A 21339-nucleotide genomic window follows, 5' to 3' on the forward strand; every position below is an offset into this window, starting at 1 on the left:
ATCAAGTTACTTGAAGTCGCACAAGATGCATGGAGTCGCGCGCGACTACGCAACTCATGCTAGACCGCCAGCTGTTAAAATCGGGGCACGATTTTTTCTTAGATTTCACAACTGTTCTAAAATCAATAACTTATTGTTTGAGAACCAACTAAAGTGTGTTTAAGAGCCCATCAACGTGCACACTAGCGCCACTGCTAAATAATCGTGATTATTTCAATTTAACGGCATATATTTAAAAAAGGGGGGCCGCTACGTACTGTATCTTGTATTAAAGTACCTTTTGAATACATCCAACTAGTTTCTATGTTGCTGGATTCATCAATCTATAAACTCAAAACAAAAACGGCTGTTTTAACTTTGGACGCATAGATTGACGAATCCAGCAACATAGAAACTAGTTGGATGTATTCAAAAGGTACTTTAATACTAGATACAGTACGTAGCGGCCCCCTTTTTAAAATATATTTCGTTAAATGGAAATAATCACGATTATTTAGCAGTGGCGCTAGTGTGCACGTTGATGGGCTCTTAAACCTAGTTTCATTGATGGTAAAGATCAGAAATTTGCATCTACTTTAAATGAAAAGCAGTCGTTTATTTGTGTTTGATAAAAACACGGCAGTTTTATATAAAACTATAGGTCGACTATTAAAGGAAACAAGATTATACTAATTTTAGCGGTAACGTTGCAGAGATGTGCACACTCCGCTTGTAAATAATAAATATGTTTGTTAGAATTAAGTTTAGTTCGCGCGAAGGCGGTTTAGTTTATTTCCCGACTTTATAACATTCAGCCAGCCTATTATGGATAGCTTTATCCATCTTTATCCACGTGATAAAATAACTGTCACTGTTTAACACCGTGGGAAAGAAAGTGATGGACACCGTTTTATCACGCTGTCACGTAGACAAGAACGACCATCATATCCGTACAGCTTTATTTTATTTTAGTGAAATTCTACTTTAATAGCGTAAGTGGCTCGCGCTTTTGTCGTGTCAACGCATAGACTAGGAATCCTCTAGACGGAGTTTAGAGCAATATTTCATGAAACCGATGCTGCCAAAAATACTGGGGTGCGGGGGACGAGGCGAGCGAGTCCCGTGCCGTGATTGGTCCGTTCAAAGACACGGACGTCACACAAAGACACTTTGACTCGAAAATGGAGTAAAACTACTGTATATTTGTAGCAGAGGGGGTAGCGCTACTATGCTCAGTCTGGAGGATGTCTTGTCTGGTCTCTTAACTAATCATCGGTGGACCTTATGCCTTTTGTAATACGGTTTACGAGCTGTCAGTTAACAGCGTGGGCGGGTGGTACAGTCAATACAAAAGTCACAATGTGTAAATGAAAGATTAACTATAAAGAGTCTAAAATTATCACTTTTGATATTGACTATATCTACATATATTTGCCCACAAAAACAGAAGATTATGGGTCGTCTGGTGTGAGGTTTTCCATTGTATGAATATTATATTATTTAAGATCTTTCTTTGACTTCGCATTAAATATTCGAAGTATTTCTTACACTTTTAAAAGTCGCCAATATATTATATGACAAATATATATCAGAGCGATTTATACATAAATAAAAAAACGTAACACATCAAACTGACCAAGTAAAGTTTTTTTACATTAATATGTAGCCGTACCACGACTTGACATTTGACGTTTACGTTAGCGACTGCGTAAACTCGTTCGCAGCCCATCTCGCTCGCACTGATGTATTGGTGCGATAGAGAGGGAATGCGATCGAGGTAAATGTCAAATGCCAACTCGTGGCTGCCGTGCTTGTCAGTTTTTGTATGTTGCTGGTCGTCTTATTTTTACAGATCTTATGAAAAATTTATTTTCTTACATCAAGTAATCGCTTTATTTTATTTAATGGTTGATATCAGATATGAGATATCATGATATATCAATATCAGAGCCGATATGATTATATCAATCAAGTTATTTCACAAGTCTGTAATTATTTTTAAGGTTACCTTGGAAGGTATTTCACTATTTAGTTGTATATATATGTAAGTCATTATATATAAATTACGAGATATGAAGAATTGGAAGTGGTGTGTCTGTGTAATTTATGTATCGTGATTTTTGGTGGTTTAACAGTGTTTTTGTACTGACAATATAAACAAGTATGATAGAATACATCCATGTATTTCCTAAAAAGTCGAACAATTGAACATGTAACACGTGTATTTGACATGTATCTATCTTATAGCCTATTCCATTCGGACCTTGAATACAAATTTTTTTTTTTTATAATTTAACATTTTTGAAAATTAAACGTTTTGATCTTCAAAAATATGTTCCTACGTGATTTAATCATTCGGCCAATAAATTACAATAGTTTAAATGTATGGAATAATATGTGACGTTCCACGGCAAAGGTACCATAAGGCAGTTAGCGCTTACGTCACGTAGCACCCCATTAGTAGTGGAGCATCGGTGATAGCGTAAGCGCCAACTGCAATAAGGAACCTTTAGTAGTGGAACGTCACTTATAAAGTTATATAGGTAATTAGTCGATCGGCACATGATATTCACCTACACTACATAGTACATATGTACCTTATTTGAGATCCGAACGAAACAGACTAATAATATACACCGTGTTTTTTTTTATTTCCGTTAATTTCAAGGGTGCATTCCTGAGCTTAAATCAAGTAACTTTCTCAAAGACACCGATATTCTAATTAACTCCATTTCGGAGATAATCAATAATTTATTTTTTTCCTATAAGGCCTCTTCAAGCGTGTACACTTGCCTTATGGCCGGTTTACATATTGATTAGTGTTTAGAATGAGTTCATACATTTGCTACTAAACTTAAGTACAATCTCGGTCAATCGATGTTCGAAATGACATCGATATGTCACAGATGTCAATTGTTTGGTTGAGTTAAATGTAATGCCCGTGTTACAAGAACGCTATATGCTACATTTAATTACTTTTGAAACTTAATTTTTTTTTGTAAAATAGAAAAAAAATTTTTTTTTAAATAACTATGCTATTTAGTTCTCTTAAACGTACTTAACCATACCCCGAAGTTAACGGAATTCAATAAAAACACGGTGTATAGGTAGGTATGTGTATATAATAATGTTTGACTTTAGTATGAAATACTGGTTGGTTGATTTGATAAGTTTGCTATTCGTTATCCAGATTTAATGATCGATAATTGATTGTCTCTTGCTTCTTATACTTTGGTATTTAAAGATGTTTCCATATTTTGTTTAATTCAAAGGAAGAATATAATATATGTCTTCTCTTACTAATTTATGATTCAGTTATAATGATGTATTCCATATAGTCTAGTCAGTAGTTACTATCGTTTCTGTGATTGGTTCCATACCTTGTGTATAAATTTATTTCCGGACGAATCTGTTATGTGCAATAACAACTACACTAGGTTCGCGAATACATCTAAAGAATACAGGAAAAAGCACTAGAATTGTTTTTTTTATACTTATGGTCAGTCAGTAACCTCTTGAACGCCATCGTGTGCGGCGAGTCATCGTGAACCTTGTCGTAATGCAATAAGGTTGATATTGGGCTGTCGCCGCGCGCGTCAGTTGACGTCTTTGGCAGTCAAAGGGTTAGAGTTCTCAAGAATTTCCTATCTATAGTTATTTTTAATTTAAAAGTATGTACGGAATTTGGATTTGATGGATATAAATAAAACAATATTATTTCCATTTTCGAATATTTAATTGTATGAATAATTCGTACAAACTACGCTTACATTCGTCATGCGTCACTTATTACCTTGTACAGTCACCAGCAGAAGTAGCTAAACGGAAATGTGGTTCAAAATAAATTAAACACAACTTTGTTACTAACAGAATAATAGCGTGTGTCGTTTTGGTCTAACCCGTTTAACCACTTCTGCCGCTGACTGTACTTCACATCACGTTTTTGTATTGTACAGTCGCCATCAGATATATCGGAGCGGCTAAGGTGCTCACAAATATCTGAACACGTCTCTATTGTCAGGGCGTTAGAGTGCGTGTTCAGATATGTGTGAGCACCTTGGCCGCTCCGATATAATTGATGGCGACTGTACATTCAAAATTGCGCCTAACTCCAATAATAGAAATTAAATAAGAAAACTAATAAGACACTGCCATACACTGTTTCATACTAAAATGAGCTTTAGCCAAGACTAAGGTTAAACTAAAACTATACTAATTTGTAACTGAATTGATCAAATATACTAACTAGCTAACGAATAGCCAATGTATGTCTTCAATAACACGTCAATAGTAGAATGGCTTAAGCGACTAGAAACCTGAAGAACATATTCAAACAATATTATTTTCCAGATGGTTCGTTTTTGTCATGTTCATTTTAGGATACATATGGCATCTCATTCTACCAAATTGTGTAAGAAAGTGAAGCACTTTTTATATCCCAAATACTAAAATGACCGTTCGATTGACCAATTAAGGCTGCGTTTCCACTACAATCAATAAAATCGCTGCATTTACCTGTCCTCGCTTAGCGCAGCTCTAATGGACAATATTCTATTGGCTCTCTGGTGGATCCGCATCCTTGTATATCTCTGGTGGACGCAATAATTCTAAGTTTGTACCAATTTTATACTAAACTGACAGATCGGTTGGACAAGGACACGTTATTTTAGTAGGGTAATTTGCCAGTAACTTGCCACCCTAAAGTAAAAATGAATTCTATTCACCTATAAACAGAATTCATTTTTGTATAAGGTTTCAATAACTGACCAGCCTTCAATAACTAGCCACCTTATACTAAAATGAATTCTGTTTATAGGTGAATAGAATTCATTTTTAGTTTAGGGTGGCCAGTTACTGGCGAATTATCCTATATGCTTATGTATTAATTATTAATCGACTATTGATTTTTGACAGAACTACATATTGTTGCTTTCTCTCATAACTAGAAAGAGATGCCTTATGATTGAAATGAAAGTTTATTGTGTTTCTTACTGTAACTTACTAATTTTATTATATTTCAGTCGCTTAAACATTTCTGCCTGACATGTATAAGGTAGTGTTAAGTTCGTGAGGAGTTATTTAAGTTCTTATTTGTTTAAGTACAATGACTATAAGTTCTGGAAGTATGTAGCTCTGTACATAGTAGCGTCTAAGTACTCTTTAGTAATTAAACTGAGTTCACTATATACATGGGTTTTTATTTCTTAGCCTTAAGAGTCACAAGACGAACCTAGCCGCCGCCATAGATAAAATCTTATACCTTTAAACGAGCAATTCTTGTTTATTTATTTATTTATATTATATTATTTATTTATTTATTATTTATTTATTTATTATATACATATTTTGGGGATCTCGGAAACGGCTCTAACGATTTCGATGTTTGCTATATGGGGGTTTTCGGGGGCAAAAATAGATCTAGCTAGGTCTTGTCTCTTGGAAAACGCTTATTTTTGAGTTTTTATATGTTTTCCGAACAAAGCTCGGTCTCCCAGATATTAGAAGTTAAAACGCTCTCATTTAAAACAACATTCTGAAATAACATGTAATTTGAAATGAATATTAAAGTAGGTATAGTTAGACCAAGATAAGTCTGCAACGATTTTGATAGCAAACGCAGTGCAAGTGTTATTTTAAACGTCTAAACTTCTATGAAATTATGACGTATAACACTTGTACTGCGTGTGCTATCAAAATTGTTGCAGACTTATCTTGGTCTAACTCTAACATACAATATTAGGTCTGGTACTAGTAGTTTATCTAGTTTTCGTTGCATAGCTAGAAATTGTAATACAAAGAAATTAGAGCGAGTAAAAGATTTTCATACGAAAAAGTATGTACTTAGGTACCTACTATCTACATTCCATAGCCGTTTGGATGAAAAGTAATTAAACCTGAGCAGTAATGCGTGCAAAACTAATAAACCTGACCTAAGCATAAATTTAAAACCATTACCTATTTTGAATAATGCCTACTTCGAATAAAGAAACATGAACCAGTATTCGCATTACACAATTATGTTGTCTTAAAACCGGATATCAGGTTCAAATGAACAACAGTTTACATCGTGTTTCACAAAGTAAGCATTTTCGAAAAGTAGATTTCAAAATTACCGAATCGAAGAGATTAACTGTGCTAAATAAGTCACGCGTGTAATCCAGCACATTGTAAACATTTTTTTTTTGGCTCTCGTTAGATTGGTTCTTAATATTTAGTGTTGGTACTCGAGTCTAAAGAAGATAATTCGTTTTTCTTTTTTTGTTATTTTTTAGTAGAAAAGACTGGTTTCCAAGTTTAAAAGAACTCTAGTTACGACTTAATTATTTATTAGAGTCTGAAAAACCGAGTCGAGTCTTAAATTAAATTAACGTTTATTTCAAGCTCGTCGCTCATAAAATGTTAGTTATCACTACATGGTATAAAACAGTCTCTTCCCGCTGTCTGTCTGTCCCTTATGTATGCTTAGATCTTTAACACTACCAAACGGATTTTGATGCCAAATCTCAGAAAAACAACACAAGCTATGCTAGGGACAAGCTATGATGGCGCCATCTATGCAAACACAACCCCAACCCCATTCAGCCGACCGATCCAATGCCGCAATGTACAGTCAGCAGCAATAGTTGCTAAGCGGGCGAGGTGTTCGAAATAATCTTAACGCGACTTTATTGTTAAGAGAATAAGAGCGCGTAAAGATAATTATGAACACCTCGCCCGCTTAGCAACTTCTGCTGACTGTCCTGCATGAAACTCGCATGTGACTTCTCGTACTGTCTAAATCGCCCTTATCACAGACAGAATAAATAATAGTACTAGGTACAGAAGACTCACTCCCTAACAAAACGCGTCTGTTACGATCAGCACAGATATGGCCGCTAGGTGGCGACAGCGCAACGCGCGGCTTAAAGCCCTTGCTACACGGTCGCCGACAAGCCCCTCAGACCGCGTGGCCTTGGTCTGGACGGACCGTGTAGACAGTTGTTTCCAACAAAATTTGACCAAAACTGACCAAGGACAGACGGTTAGAAGGCTTGTCGGCGACCGTGTTGCAAGGGCTTATGGCTAGCCACCAAAATTGGTGTGGAACGGATGTGCTTTTAGCTACCTGTAGCAAAGCGACGAAATCGCGGAGCATAGACTAGGAATCCTCTAGACTGAGTTTAGAGCAATTATTTCATGAAACCGATGCTGCCAAAAATACGGGGGTGCGGGGGGACGAGGTGAGCGAATCCCGTGCCGTGATTGGTCCGTTCAAAGACACGGACCAATCACGGCACGGGATTGACTCGAAGATGGAGTAAATCTACCGTATGAGTGGCAGAGGGGGTAGCGTTACTATGCTCAGTCTAGAGGATGTCTTGTCTGTGTCGCGGAGTGAGCCACGCCTACCATATTCAGTCTGCCATATCCAGCCCGATGCCGCCCCTCCGCTTGGTGCTGCCCTCTGGCGGCGGCGTTTTGCGCTTCCCGCTCTCCCGGACCACGATGTCCTGCGAAGGTATGTCCATCAGCAGCCGGTCGATGCTGCTACCGTTCTTCAGCTCCGAAGATTCGTCTGAAAGTAATTGGCAACGTGCAAAGTCGGCGGAGGGGGAGGTGGCGTTGATCGTCACAAACACAGGTAATCTTATGGAATGTCCGACATTAGTACTAGCGGCAGCCGCTTGAACTAATTTTTTTTTTATTTTACGTAGAAAGTCCGACAAAATGAGGGCAGCACCAGTCGTGCACCTAGCGAATAGGGAATATTACACGAAACTGTGCGTAAGGGGGCGCCACTTACACAATCCGTCACAATCTAAGGGTCTACCGCAAACGAGAGAGTCGAAATTTAGTTATCTTACCTCTCTATCACTCTTGCGTATTCGTGCGATAAAGAGGCAGATAGCTGAGTTTTGATTTCGCGTTTCCCGGTAGGCCCTTTGTAAACAAACCGTCTTGATGTAGAGTCAGACCAAGAAAAGTCTGCAGCGGATTTGATCTCCCACGCAGTGCAAGTGTTATTTTAAACGTCAAACTTCTATGAAATTATGACGTATAAATAACACTTGCACTGAGTGGGCTATCAAATCCGCTGCAGACTTTTATTGGTCCGACTCTATCAATGTCATAGTTTGTCTGTGAAAACTTGTCAAAAAACAGTTTAAGGTACAGTATATATAAGGTACTCTATGGTTTACGATGGGTGCTAGGGCTGCACATTGCAGTAATATCCCCTATTGAGTGAATCTTTTGAACGCCACCTGTCAAACACACCTTACGCAATAGCAGTTAGGTAATTAGGTATGACATCGATTTAAAAAAGAATAAAGTAGGTCTACTGCTGCTACTGCAAAACATTGTCACCGCAATTTGATTGCTGAAGTAGGTGGCGTTTTATGTATTTTAATGTACAGCGCCATCACACAAATTTGACAGTAAAATTTAAAAAAAAAGACCGAAGTGAGCCCATAACATATTAAGTGGTCCGTGAAAAAATAGTTTTGTACGGAACGTCATTTACGCTGATATTTACTGGATTCTCTTCTCTGTTTTCAGTAATATGATGACTCGCTGATTTGTGGCTACAATAATTTGCACTATACATTACAAGACTTACTTAGTATTTCTCAGCCTATCTAGAAAGCTTAACTTATTTACCCATTTGGATTGCTGACCCTGTATGTATGTATACGTAGGTATACCTACGTTTCCGCCACTATATGCAAAGTTGTCCTCTCCTTGTATTCGGACTTAGTCCACCGAATAGGGGAACGGTCAAACCGATTTGTCAGTCAGTAACAACCAGGAAAACTATACGTCCATCGAACAGAACCCTGTCGACCTCTTTTCAATAAAAAGTGATGACGCTACCCTCATTATACATTTATGAGATAAGTTTATATGTCAAACACAATATAGGTTTATTTAGAAATAAGGCAACTACCACAATATATCCGTCTCGAAATGGCACTGATCTATGCTATCCGTTCCACTCAAAGACAGCATTCTTTGCAAACAATGTGTTATGTATGTCTATAAAAATATTTAATAATTTACCCGTAGAAATAAGAAACTCTGATATGCCTGAATTTAAATACAAATTATATAGATTTTGTTTGGATAAGTGTTATTATAGAATCGACGAATATTTGACATGTGTAAATAATGAATATGTATGATAAGTATAATGGAAAATAATGAATGATGATGGATAATAATGATTATAATATATTGTATATCTTAGATATAAATTAATTAGTATGTGTGCTCGTATTGTTCTATAACTTTTTATATGTATATACTTAGTTATAGTACCTAGTTAATAAGAAAACTTTGCATGCTTCTTTAAGTAAATGTACGCACTTAATTGTCTACTGTCTAACTATGTTTATCACTACATTTTGCAAATAAATATCTTTATCTTTATCTTTATCTTTACTCATCCTTTTCTTTTGGGTGCTAGTACTAGTGTAAGACAAAGATAGCATGATTCTTTCCGTCTATGTTTGAAATGAGACAGTCCTTTGACAAACTATATTTTCTAACATTAGGCATTGAAATCAACGAATTACCCTGTCCCTAAAAATTTCGTCAATTTCAGATCCGTTTTTTTAACAATATGACCAGTGCCATAAGTGCCTCATAAAAAAAAATCCTTTACATTTGCTTTGAAAGGTATTGGCACTATTGGCTTCTTACTGCCACAAGACTAACAGAGAAATAGCAACCTTAATGCATGCGTGTAAGGTTTTCATTTGAAATGATGATGATTATTAGTAACTTTTGCATAGTTTTACTTCGAAAAACGTTAGGCATTTTTAAAGATCGAAGGAAATGAATATTAGAATATGCAAACAAGAAGTAATGAAAAAACAGCTTTATTTAAAGAAAACAAATTACATAAGAATAGCTGTCATAAGCAGAAAATAAGCAGTGTCATGACCTACTTACAAAAATGGTTGCCTAGTACTTATCAAGTGAAAAAAGCAAGCTATAGAAATCCATGCATGTACCTACAGCCCCTACAGCAATACAAATGGGTCAGAATGAAGAAAAATATAGTACTTAGAAAAATACATTTTGCTACCTTTATGTATTTTTCAATCGTGATCAGATATCACAATGGCGTTTTTTTAAACCCTCTTTTATTCCGAGCCATAAGCACACAATAAGTAATAGTATTATCATCCAGTTCCAAAAGAACCAGTACAGACATATTCTTCGCCTATAATATATAAGCCTAATAAGCTTTCTAAATAACCATCATCATCATTATAAGAGTCCGCAACAAGCTCGGTTCACCATACAAACGTATTTACGCTTTCATTTCAAAACGACTAGCTTGATTGCTTTGAAACTTTGTACTTAAAATAGGATAAGGTATATCTAGTCCTAATTAGTTTATGTAGCTTCAGATATCTGATATGTCAAGTCAAGTACCTTTTAGAAAAAACCAGGACCCGAGTTTCAGAAAGACAGAGCTGTACGACGCCATGTTTGTAGTAACCAAATTGTATATCGGCAATGGATGAGATTGGCTCAGGACCGGGATAAGTGGCGTACTCGAAGAGAGTCCTATGCTCAGCAGTGGGCGATAAAGGCGTATATGATGATGATAATGATATCGGCAATTTTACGGTCTCCCTACATATATCGACGCGGATTCGGATCGGAAATAAGAGCGAAAAAGTCGTCATTCGGCTCGGCTCACATCAGCCCTCGCCTCTTTCGCTCTTATTGCGCAGATATAAAGGTGTTTTTCTATAGGTTTTTGCCGATTCCGCGTCGACATATGTAGGGAGACCTTTATGTTGTCTGTACGACAGCAGCGGAAGTTGCTAAGCGGGCCAGGTGTTCAAAATAATCTTGACGCGACTTTATTGATAAGAGAATAAGAGCGTGTCAAGGTAATTTTGAACACCTCGCCCGCTTAGCAACTTCTGCTGCTGACTGTACAAGCGGCCTAGCCAAGGTAACAATCGCTATCGCTTAGCCATCGAATCGGCTTTGTGTCTATCGCTCTTTCATATTAGTGACAGTTGCATATCGTGCGCTACGGAGCGTTATTAGCGATTGGCATGTTGTCCACGGAGCCAGGGCTATTTACTTCATCTGGCAGAATCGAGTCACCCTTTTTAGGGTTCCGTACCCAAAGGGTAATAAAAACGGGACCCTATTACTAAGACTCCGCTGTCCGTCCGTCCGTCTGTCACCAGGCTATATCTCACGAACCGTGATAGCTAGACAGTTGAAATTTTCACAGATGATGTATTTCTGTTGCCGCTATAACAACAAATACTAAAAACAGAATAAAATAAAGATTTAAGTGGGGCTCCCATACAACAAACGTGATTTTTGACCGAAGTTAAGCAACGTCGGGCGGGGTCAGTACTTGGATGGGTGACCGCTTTTTTGCCTGTTTTTTTGCTTGTTTTGCTCTATATTTGTTGATGGTGCGGAACCCTCCGTGCGCGAGTCCGACTCGCACTTGGCCGGTTTTTCCCTGACTTTAACCCATTGACTGCCACAGTCGGCTGGGGCCGTCATCGAAAAGTCTTGCCACGGACGCCAACGACGGCTACAGCCGACAACTTCGCCAATGTAATAGGGATTTACGCGGAACTCCGTAAAGTTCAATTTCGCTTAAACAATTGCGATCGCCTGGCGTCGGGAGCACGGCATATTCCTTCGCCGTCTGGCGGTCAAAAGGTTAAACTTCTACTATTAATAGCCTCCTAAGGCCCAAGGTTTTACCTATAGTACCTATTCAGTTCGATGTAATTTAAACCATGTTCAATTGGAACAGAGTCGCTTTTGCTTTGTTTCGCGAAACAACGCAAAATCAACTCTATTTCCTACATTTTAGGTTCAAATTTCAGTGGCAACTTTTTGGATGTTTGTACGGCTGGGCCTTAGGAGGTTAGCTCTTTGGCCTGTATCAAGTGAACCGTAAAATGCTAACCGGTCTTCTGCCGCATCAGCTGCTTGAGCCGGAACTCTTCCTGCGCCTGCCGCTGCCGCCGCTTCCTCTCCGCGCGCGCTTCCTCTTCCGGGTCTACCGTCACCTCCTGTTGAAATATGCTGCTATAGCTACCTCGAAATCCTTTTATTAAAAGCTTTTATGGGTCATTTTCAAACAATATGTCTGCGGGCACAGAATAAATAATAGTACTAGGTACAGAAGACTCACTCTCTAACAAAACGCGTCTGTTACGATCAGCACAGATATGGCCGCTAGGTGGCGACAGCGCCACGCGCGGCTTATGGCTAGCCACCAAAATTGGTGTGGAACGGATGTACTTTTAGCTACCTGTAGCAAAGCGACAAAATCGCGGATACGCCTGCTGCGGGCTAGTTGCCGCGACCCATACAAAATGTATGAAGAATCGTGGCAATTAGACGCAACCGCAGACATATTCTTGTTTGAATGACATTTATGTAACTTTGCAATATTTGTATGTATGCTCAGGTGAAACCTTGCATTCTAAATTAGCCATTTCCATTATTCGATTTAGCTGAAGCTTAACATAAGTACATACCTATGTAAATTGGGTGACAATGCAATATTATTATGGTACCTTCGAGCTGATGGCTTAGTTACTTTATTACTTTTCACACCACCTATTCGGAAAAGAGCTTTTTCCTTTCTGCTAGGAGGGATCAAAGCAACACTTTTCTGTTCTAGCACACTATTTTTACATCCATCGCTTCATTCAGGATTCAATACGCCATTGACGGAAATATATCATTTTGATCCCTTGTAACACAAGCTACTATTGTGTGCAAAAAATGTAAAAATAGTGTGCTAGAACAGAAAAGTGTTACTTTGATCCCTCCTAGCAGGGAGGAAAAGTGCCACTTTGATCCCTCCTAGCAGGGAAGAAAAAGCACTTTTCCGAATAGGAGGTGTAGAAACTACTATTTCTCATCATCTTGGCTAGGCCCAAAGATGTGCGAAGAAGCGTAGCGAGGAATGCGTCTGTTTAGAACCGATATCGATAGAATATTGTCCACTGGAGCTGCGCTGAGCAAGGATAGGTAAATTAAGCGATTCTAATTCTATTGGTTCTTAACAAACATATCCCTCGCTACGCATTTTTGCACATCTCTTGTGGAAACGCAGCCTTAACTGGATTAATTTGCAATTTAAAGAGACCACATTAGACAAAATAGTGACCTATTATAAAAAAATATGATGCTTATAATCTCCAAATTTTGAACCAGTTGTCTTAGGGTCATTCTTTTAACTACTTAGGTACTCACAAAAAAAATCTAAATCGTAAAAATTCAAGCTTTTACAGTTTACATATCATACGTAGTATTAATTTAATTAAAACAAAATAAAATGGGCAGAACATAATATAAACATTTGACAATCAAACATTATGAGTTTTCAAACAATTTATTACAGTAAAAACATGTACTGCACACATTATCTTAGTCATAATATAATACCTATGTACACCAGAGCAATTCCTTAAAAGCGAACCATCCTCCTAAATAAAGGAAACATTTCATAATGGCTTAAAACCGATATTTTAGAAACCTCACAAAGTAGGTATCAGATTTTAATATTTAATAACTTTCAGTAGTGATTACTTTTTTTACCTCTAAAAAATACTGGCAATATTTGGGCATTCTATATTATAAAATAAACCTTCAATATAATGGCGCCTACACACTTTTCCGTGGGAAAATAAATGCAAGTATGTGTTTGCGTCATTCAAGCTCAATGCAAAACTAGCAATTAATCGTAGGCGACATAATACTTTCACTTTCATATAAGTAAAATATAGGGACTGGAGTTAGACCAAGATAAGTCTGCAGCGATGTTGACAGCGCAGACGTACAAGTGTTATTTTATACGTCATCATTTTAGATGCTTGACGTTTAAAGTAACACTTGCACAGGCTGCGCCATCAAAACCGCTGCAGACTTATTTCGGTCTAGCTCTATCGCGCTACACCGGAATATATGTAGCTAGACTAGCTAGTAGCATTTATGAGCAGTGCATTCCTAAATATAAAAAAAACACCGAAATCACGGTTCACACTTCCTCACGACGAAAACGTTGATACCTAATCATAATAAACCTTCCTTTTACATACAACTTGATATCAATAGTTGAGCCGAATAACTTCCTTTCCGATAATGCTCACAGCCTAGCATTTAACCCTTAAATGCATGATTTTTTTGTATAATTCCTAATAAATTGATTGTGGGTAAAATAAATAAAAAAATCATAGTAATAAAAAAATAATATATGCATATTGAGCCATGGGCCATCAAAATATACGATGTAGATCTACAATATCTACAACGTAATGCATTTAAGGGTTAAGAGTCCATAAATACCCAAAATGTGTATTTAATTGTCTGATTGTCCATCCGTACGTATGTCCCAGACATTTTACTCGCAAACTATAAGATGTATTAAAATAAAGAATATTAAATGCATGTATGTGTATTTTGTAAGCCGCTACTAAGAAATTCTGAAACAATTCTTTGGAGATACCCTTTTGCCGGCAGATAATAGGCATATGTTCCTAGACACAACTTTCTCTTATTGCTTTTGACTATGAGACTATTATTGCAAATATCATTATTTTATCATAAATCATTATTTTATTACCTGTTTAAAGAGTCAAACAAACACAACCCAATAGGGAGTATTACTGCAATGTTCTGCCGCCAGAGGCAGCACTAGCACAACCCGTAAACCATAAAGTAACTTATAAATACTGCCGTAAGTTTATGACAAGTTTTCACAGATTATTTGTTACGAATATTCATCATATCAAAGCGGTTTGTTTACTGTTTGCGGTAGTGGCGCCCCTTACGCAGGTTTCGTAATATACCCAATTCTCACAAAACCCAAATAAATGCTTTAAGGAATACTTAATTTTAACTTCAACACGCATTTAAATATTTGGAATATTTTGTCTTGTGATTACGCTCAGATATACTCGTTTTAATATTACAGTCAGCAGCAAAAGTTGCTAAGCGGGCGAGGTGTTCAAAATAACCTTAACACGCTCTTATTCTCTTAACAATAAAGTCGCGTCAAGATAATTTCGAACACCTCGCCCGCTTAGCAACTTCTGCTGCTGAGTGTAGGTACATGTATGTGCCACCGCCATAAAATGTATATGGTGATTAAAATTGTTTTCTAACAGTGAAGTTATATATAAACAGCAATTCCGTGAACTGTACCAAAGATAACATATAATACAGACTGCTAATTTTCTTATAAACTTGCGTACGCAAATGCCTGAGCGATGCGAGTTTATACAAAGTTACTTCAGTGAGATCTTTTTATCATATATCTTGCATGCAGGATCTTACTTTACTTTTTTTTTTCCTTACAACGCCCTTTTTAGTGATTTTGTAAGTGAATGCTACAAAAAACCAAGTATAGTTGACGCTTTACGGCGTCATACATTTTGTGGTAAGCGGATTACAGTAAAACCAGAATATTTACAGTAATTGGCAGTGTTCGGCAGATTGGCAGTCTTCATTATATATTCGTCGCAGGTACAGTGAGTTTCATAATTACTTGTACATAGTTTTCTTAATTATTCGGTTGCCTATCAAGTCTATTAACCGTCTAAGCATGTGAAGCTACCCCCAGCCTAAACTACCCTAAATAGTCACCATTTAGCACTAATAACACTTACGCCATAGTTCGAAAAAAACGATTCAAAAATAGTGTGCTAAATTTCGAGATTCCAAATACCGTCAAAACTCCTTAGATTGCCACTAGCATTGCAGTTAATAATAAAATACATCGCCGAAACTGTAAGGCTTAACCTCCTAAGGCCTAGCCATACAAAAGAAAGATCCAAAACTTGCCACGGAAGTTTGAACCTAAAATGTAGGAAATAGAGTTGATTTTGCATTGTTTGCATTGCACATTTTTTTTTAATGTAATAGTCAGCAAACGAGCAGACGAGCCGCCTGATGGGAAGCGGTCATCGTCGCCCATGGACATAAGCAACATCACAGGAGCCACTTAAAAACGAAACTAAGCAAAAGCGATTCTTTTCCAATTGAATATGGTTTAAATTACATCGAACTGTAGAAGTCCTATAGGTAGGACACTGGGCCTTAGGAGGATAAGTCGAAGTTACTGCTGCAGAAGGCTTGGCTTCAAGGCTTGACCGAACTCTTACGTAGCCAAGTAGCTAGCAGTTTTTTTCGTGTAATACATGCTTGGAGGATACAACTAAACGGAGTAGCCATTAACAGGCTTTCCCCTCTGTCGAAAATAGGCGGCCAACGGTCATACACAATGTATGGACTGACGTTTATCTGACATGGCTATTTATGCGTTACGCATACATTTGACGTTCCCCTCCCCCGCAAAAATCGGCAGACTGTTTTGTACAGAAAATTACAGACATGGCGTCTCCGTTTGATTATATCCTCCAAGAATACATGCTTATAGGAATGATATCTAGTCTTCTGCCTATATTTTACGGCGACAAATTGTGGCAGTGCCATTATAAAAATCATATTTTCATAGTAATTTGTCATTTATGGTGGAACTTTGACACTTGCTTGCCCAATTGCTTCCTTGCCAGGTAACTGGCGGCGTAAGCGGGTATCTTATTTTTACCTGCACTGTGCGTGACAAATTTAAGAATTTAAATGGAATAAAAACTATGTGAACTAGGTCGATATAGGACCTTATATTTAGGCTTTCACAACGCCGAATACTTGAGATATAAGCGAAGTGGCACTAGAAGTATTTTACACCACGGGAATCTGTGATGTTTACAAAAACAACCAATTAAGGGCCTTTTTATAAACCTCTCTAACCTGCACCCCTACCACATGATTGGCGCGACAGTATCTCGCGGCGAGATAGACTATCCGTCTTGTTCTAACTATACTATGTTAATAAAAGTGGGACGGGTAATCTTTCTCGCCGCGAGATACTGTCGCGCCTATCATGTGCTAGCCCGGGGATATAGAAAAAATATGTATATACTTAGTAAGAAACCCCGTTCGATAGGATAATTATCCTATAGCGTTATTAAAATCATCCAATTAAATTTAACCTAAGTAGTTCAAGTTGTTTTTGTAAATTATCATGGATTAAATTTATGCCCCACCCTAGTTTTAGCCAAGTAAGTGTCTGTTATAATATAATCACGATCTCTTGTTCAAAAGTCCGTTTTTTCGCTCTAAGAGTTTAAATTCCCGGCAGAGCACACACTCGGCGCTATACGAACCACAAATATTTTATTGTTGTACGACGAAATTCATAATATCAATATCAGTATAATAGTAATATAAGTCATTTGAATAGTAAAATATTTGTAGTATAGTATGTGCTTCCCATAGACACCAAAACATTAATTTTCAACTTGAAAACCGGTTAATAAGAAATATACTTAAAAGATATCTTTCATAAGATTTCAGCGGTTAAGACTTAGGGTCCGGCTGACCACTATTACTAGGCGAAGAGGACTTCTGCGATGCATCCTCCGGAAACTGTTTCTCAACCTGTTCCGCTACCCACTTTTTGACTTTCTGCTCCGTCCAGAACCCATCATAGAAAATAGTGGGCTTAATCCAGCACCCCTGGTTTGGAGGAGGATGGTACTGGATAGGTTCGCCTTCAGGACCATTCGGGCGGACTCCACAAGCATTCTTACATTCGACGGACCCCGACCGGCTGTTGACCACCAAGTTCTTCGGCGGGATATTGAAATTTAGGTTAACATTACCGTGGTGTCGATCGTAGGATTCATAGGTGAAATGCCAGGGGCCGTAGTCGTAGTAGTTGGGGTAGATGTGCTGAGGGGTCACGTGTGGCATTCGCGGTTGGGGCGCGTATAGAGGCGGGACTGCTCCCATGACAGGTTGGAGCACGAAACTTACATTAGAGTTGGGTCGTGGCGCTGATGGTCTCTGGGCAACGGGTACTGGTGGTCTGTTGGCAGCGGGTGGCAGATTGACTGGCATCGGGAGCGCCTTAGCGACTGGCAGCGGAGGATTTTGGACTACATTCTTAATCGCAGGCGGGAGAGGATGCCTCATGTTAACCGGGTTTACATCTTCTTTTCTGGGGATGTTTTTAGGCAGCGGGGAGATCTTGGGGTCCTTGTTGGCGAGGTTCTGGTTGTTCTCGGGCTGTTCAGGTAGTAGTGGTAGAGCTACAGGCACGGGTACGGGTACAGGCTCGGCTCGGTGCGCCTCGAGCATCTCCATCAGCTCCGTGGCCACGCTGCCGCCGAAGCTGAGCAGCGTCTCGCGTAGGGCATTTGTTACTGCACACTGAAAGTTGTTAGATTAAGCATTTTAAATATGGCATTTTTAAGATTGTGTGTAATTATATAATATTCTAGTGTAAATATATTATGTACATACATCCTTGCTTTGCCCTAACTGTGAAACTGTTTATTATATTGTGTAACATCTATATTACCCTGACCGCAATAAAGTATTATGATATGATTATGATTTAAACATTATTGAAGATTACAATTTGGTAACATCTTGCACTGACAATAGACTAATGGCGTTATTCATAAACGGCTGCTAACTTAATCAGTTGATGATCGTCGTTTGTCCCTATCTGTCGTTATGCCATAGAGAGGGACAAACCATGATCATCAGCTGATTAACTTAGCAGCCGTTTATGAATAACGCCGTAAGTTCTTAAGATTATTATAATGTAAGCATTGTACGGCATTAATACAAGAAATAGTGTTAAACATTAAGTTTTTATGTAACAAAAACCTCCTCCTTTTGAAATATTGAAGATGTTTAATAACAGAGAGTACCAAAGCTGATATGTTGATCAAAAGTTGTCACAACTTGTCCTTCTGCTGTGGTAATGATTGAAATAAGATCTTTCCCAAAAGTCAGTTGTACCTTCCTAGCCTGATGTATGGCGGAGCCTTTCAGATGCGCGGTGCAAGTTGCGTAGCCGACGTTTTCTCTGCGTATGTCGAACGACTTGACTGACACGCACACGAACGCAGCTACTCCACAACAGTACTTTCCATTTGCAAAGTCCACAAAATCTGAGAAAATGCAAGAAATGTGTTGGCAATTATCTTGACTATTTAAAAAAATAGATTTATTTGGAGACAAGTTTTCTTGAATGAGTCTAGTTTCACAAAATATTTTTTTCCTGATGTCTCTGTAAAAACGCCTTTTTGGGCATGATGTTACCACTACAGTAGAACCCGCTTAAGACGATTCTGAGGGGACCTAGCAAAAAAAGCGTCTTAAACGGGAAATCGTATTAAACGTGAACAAAAAAAAACTATTTAACGGTGATAATGAGCGAATGAAATCAAAGTGTAGGTAGGTATAAGTTCACACGCGGTTAAATAATCTAGGAACACTAACGATAGGCTCAACTAGAAAGTCGTTGACTAACTGACTGCAAATAAATCTGGAAGTGATAGCTTGCACTCCATGCTCCATAACAGTCAAGCAGATGGCATCGCATTCTCACGCCGATAAGGACTCGACAAAATATATTATACAAAACAAAAAAGGTAGGTAATAAACACATTAAAAAACAATACGACGGTTATGTCAAAAACACAAACGTGCAGATGGTTCGTAACGGGACGGCTAAGTAATAATATCTGGGTGACCGAGCTTCGCTCAAAAAACATATAAAAACTCAAAAATGCGCGTTTTCCCAGAGATAAGACCTAGCTAGATTGATTTCTCGCCCCCGAAAACCCCCATATAGTAAAGTTCAATATATAAATAAACAAGAATTGCTCGTTTAAAGGTATTAGATACAAATTTAAATGGCGTATTAAGCGGGACGCGAGTCGTATTAACCGTGAAAAAGTGTATGAAAACAGGCCTAAAGTCGCAGGGACCTGCGTGAAATGGCGTATTATGCGAGAAATCGTATTAAACGTGATCGTATTAAGCGGGTTTTACTGTATTTCTCTGAAAAGAAACACATCACAAAACTAGTCCTTACCAAAACTTTATGTGTTCATTCTAAGTGATGGTTTTACATATATTGACCTCATGTGTGGTTAAAACCCTGTGAACTAAACTATAATAAAGTGGAGATGAACTGGCCACATGTTGAGGCAGGAAAAATGGAACTAAATCGTAATGGATTGGTATCCAAGGGGCCAGAGGAAACCTCAAACAAGATGGGAGGATAAACTCAAACTCACAGCGGGCCCGAACTGGAGAAGAGTGGCCCACAACAGACCCCAATGGAAAGAGCTGGAGGAGGCATTTGCCAAGCGGCATACTGAGGTAAGAGACATACTCTAACTCGGAATAAATAGATAATAAAGTGAGTTTACCCAAATCCTGTTTGTTGACAGTCCAGCTCCAGTTGTTGAAGCCCCACTGTGCATGACCAAAGTTGATGAGCCGCTGCCTCCGCTGATGCTGGTCAGTGTCGTCGTCACAGGGCACAGCCTCTGAGAGTGGCACACTGTCTGGCTGGAAAACCACAGATGTGGAAAGTTTTTTTTTTAACTACCGAGTGGACAAAGCTAAGATGTTCTCTTCTCTCAAAGAATAAAGTCAATTGATTTTTTTTTCTAGATCCTTATTAAGCCATAAATATTATGGTATTACGGACCATATTTTTAAAATAGTAATAAAATGGTTTAAATTTTAATTTCATAGCAGTGATGTACATAAATCATTAACCCATCGTATGTCTAAGCACTGATCAGTGCGCACGAATTTAAGTCCATTGTTTAATACAAAAGGTTTAAATTCGTTCCGAACTTATCAGTGCTAATACATACGAAGGGTTAATCATACTTACTTAATTCATAAATCATTTATTTATATAATATTTAAATACCAGTGAGTTCACATTTGAACTTTAATCTCAGCGACATTCTAACCGGCTATTCCAGATTGTATCCGTAACCTTTCAGAATAAGGAATGTAATTTGGGGCAGCCTACTTACATATAAATTAGTGCACAAGTACTGCAGTAAATCGTTACATATATGTACTGGTTTTTAGCGTAGTATAAATTACATTTGCACAATTGTAGAGACACGAAATCACCTTTCATCTCGAAAAATAATGTAAACTACTTGGTTATTTACCATTTTTATGTTGCAATTGGCCACTGGATACCCCGGTTTTCGCTGCATTTTCTGTTGGACACCGGCTGCAGCCATAAAATCCGAAAACGGATAAAAACAGCTATCCAATATCCAGCTGTTACTTTGAAACTTTGTATTTCAGGGTAAATTTGGCAAAATCGCGATGTTCAACAAAACAAGTATTGACATTTTTGCGCGGATGTTTCTTTTTTTTTTTCATAGACAATTTGAGCGGCGTCCCCACACCACACACATGTAATTTACCGGTTTTTATACGAATTTGTAACGAATCGAAAAAACTACC

General features: G+C 38.0%; 2 protein-coding genes across 2 annotated transcripts; both read right to left on the reverse strand.

Annotated features, from left to right (window-relative positions):
• Positions 1 to 7373: 7373 nt before the first annotated feature.
• LOC134655322 (uncharacterized) lies at positions 7374 to 12080 on the reverse strand (the record flags this gene model as incomplete). Its single annotated transcript, XM_063510773.1, has 2 exons — positions 7374 to 7534; positions 11924 to 12080. Coding segments are annotated over 2 exons (318 nt in total), but the record flags the coding sequence as incomplete, so codon positions are not given.
• A 5206-nt stretch (positions 12081 to 17286) lies between these two features.
• On the reverse strand, positions 17287 to 21230 carry LOC134655141 (uncharacterized). The gene is made up of 4 exons (XM_063510595.1): positions 21036 to 21230; positions 20268 to 20409; positions 18847 to 18998; positions 17287 to 18246 (listed from the first exon to the last, which is right to left on the reverse strand). The coding sequence occupies exons 1-4, from the start codon at positions 21108 to 21110 to the stop codon at positions 17392 to 17394; spliced, it is 1224 nt and encodes a 407-aa protein (XP_063366665.1). The 5' UTR covers positions 21111 to 21230; the 3' UTR covers positions 17287 to 17391.
• Between the last annotated feature and the right edge of the window lie 109 nt (positions 21231 to 21339).

The sequence above is a fragment of the Cydia amplana genome, chromosome 16, assembly GCF_948474715.1.
Source record: "Cydia amplana chromosome 16, ilCydAmpl1.1, whole genome shotgun sequence".
Lineage (NCBI taxonomy): Eukaryota > Metazoa > Arthropoda > Insecta > Lepidoptera > Tortricidae > Cydia > Cydia amplana.

Coding starts and splice junctions, on each gene's coding strand:
- LOC134655141 (XM_063510595.1), bottom strand. CDS start 21,110: ATGGCTGCAGCCGGTGTCCAACAGAAAATGCAGCGAAAACCGGGGTAT. Junction 20,410..21,035: donor CCAATTGCAACATAAAAATG/GTAAATAACCAA, acceptor GTGGTTTTCCAG/CCAGACAGTGTGCCACTCTC. Junction 18,999..20,267: donor TGTCAACAAACAGGATTTGG/GTAAACTCACTT, acceptor GCATTTTCTCAG/ATTTTGTGGACTTTGCAAAT.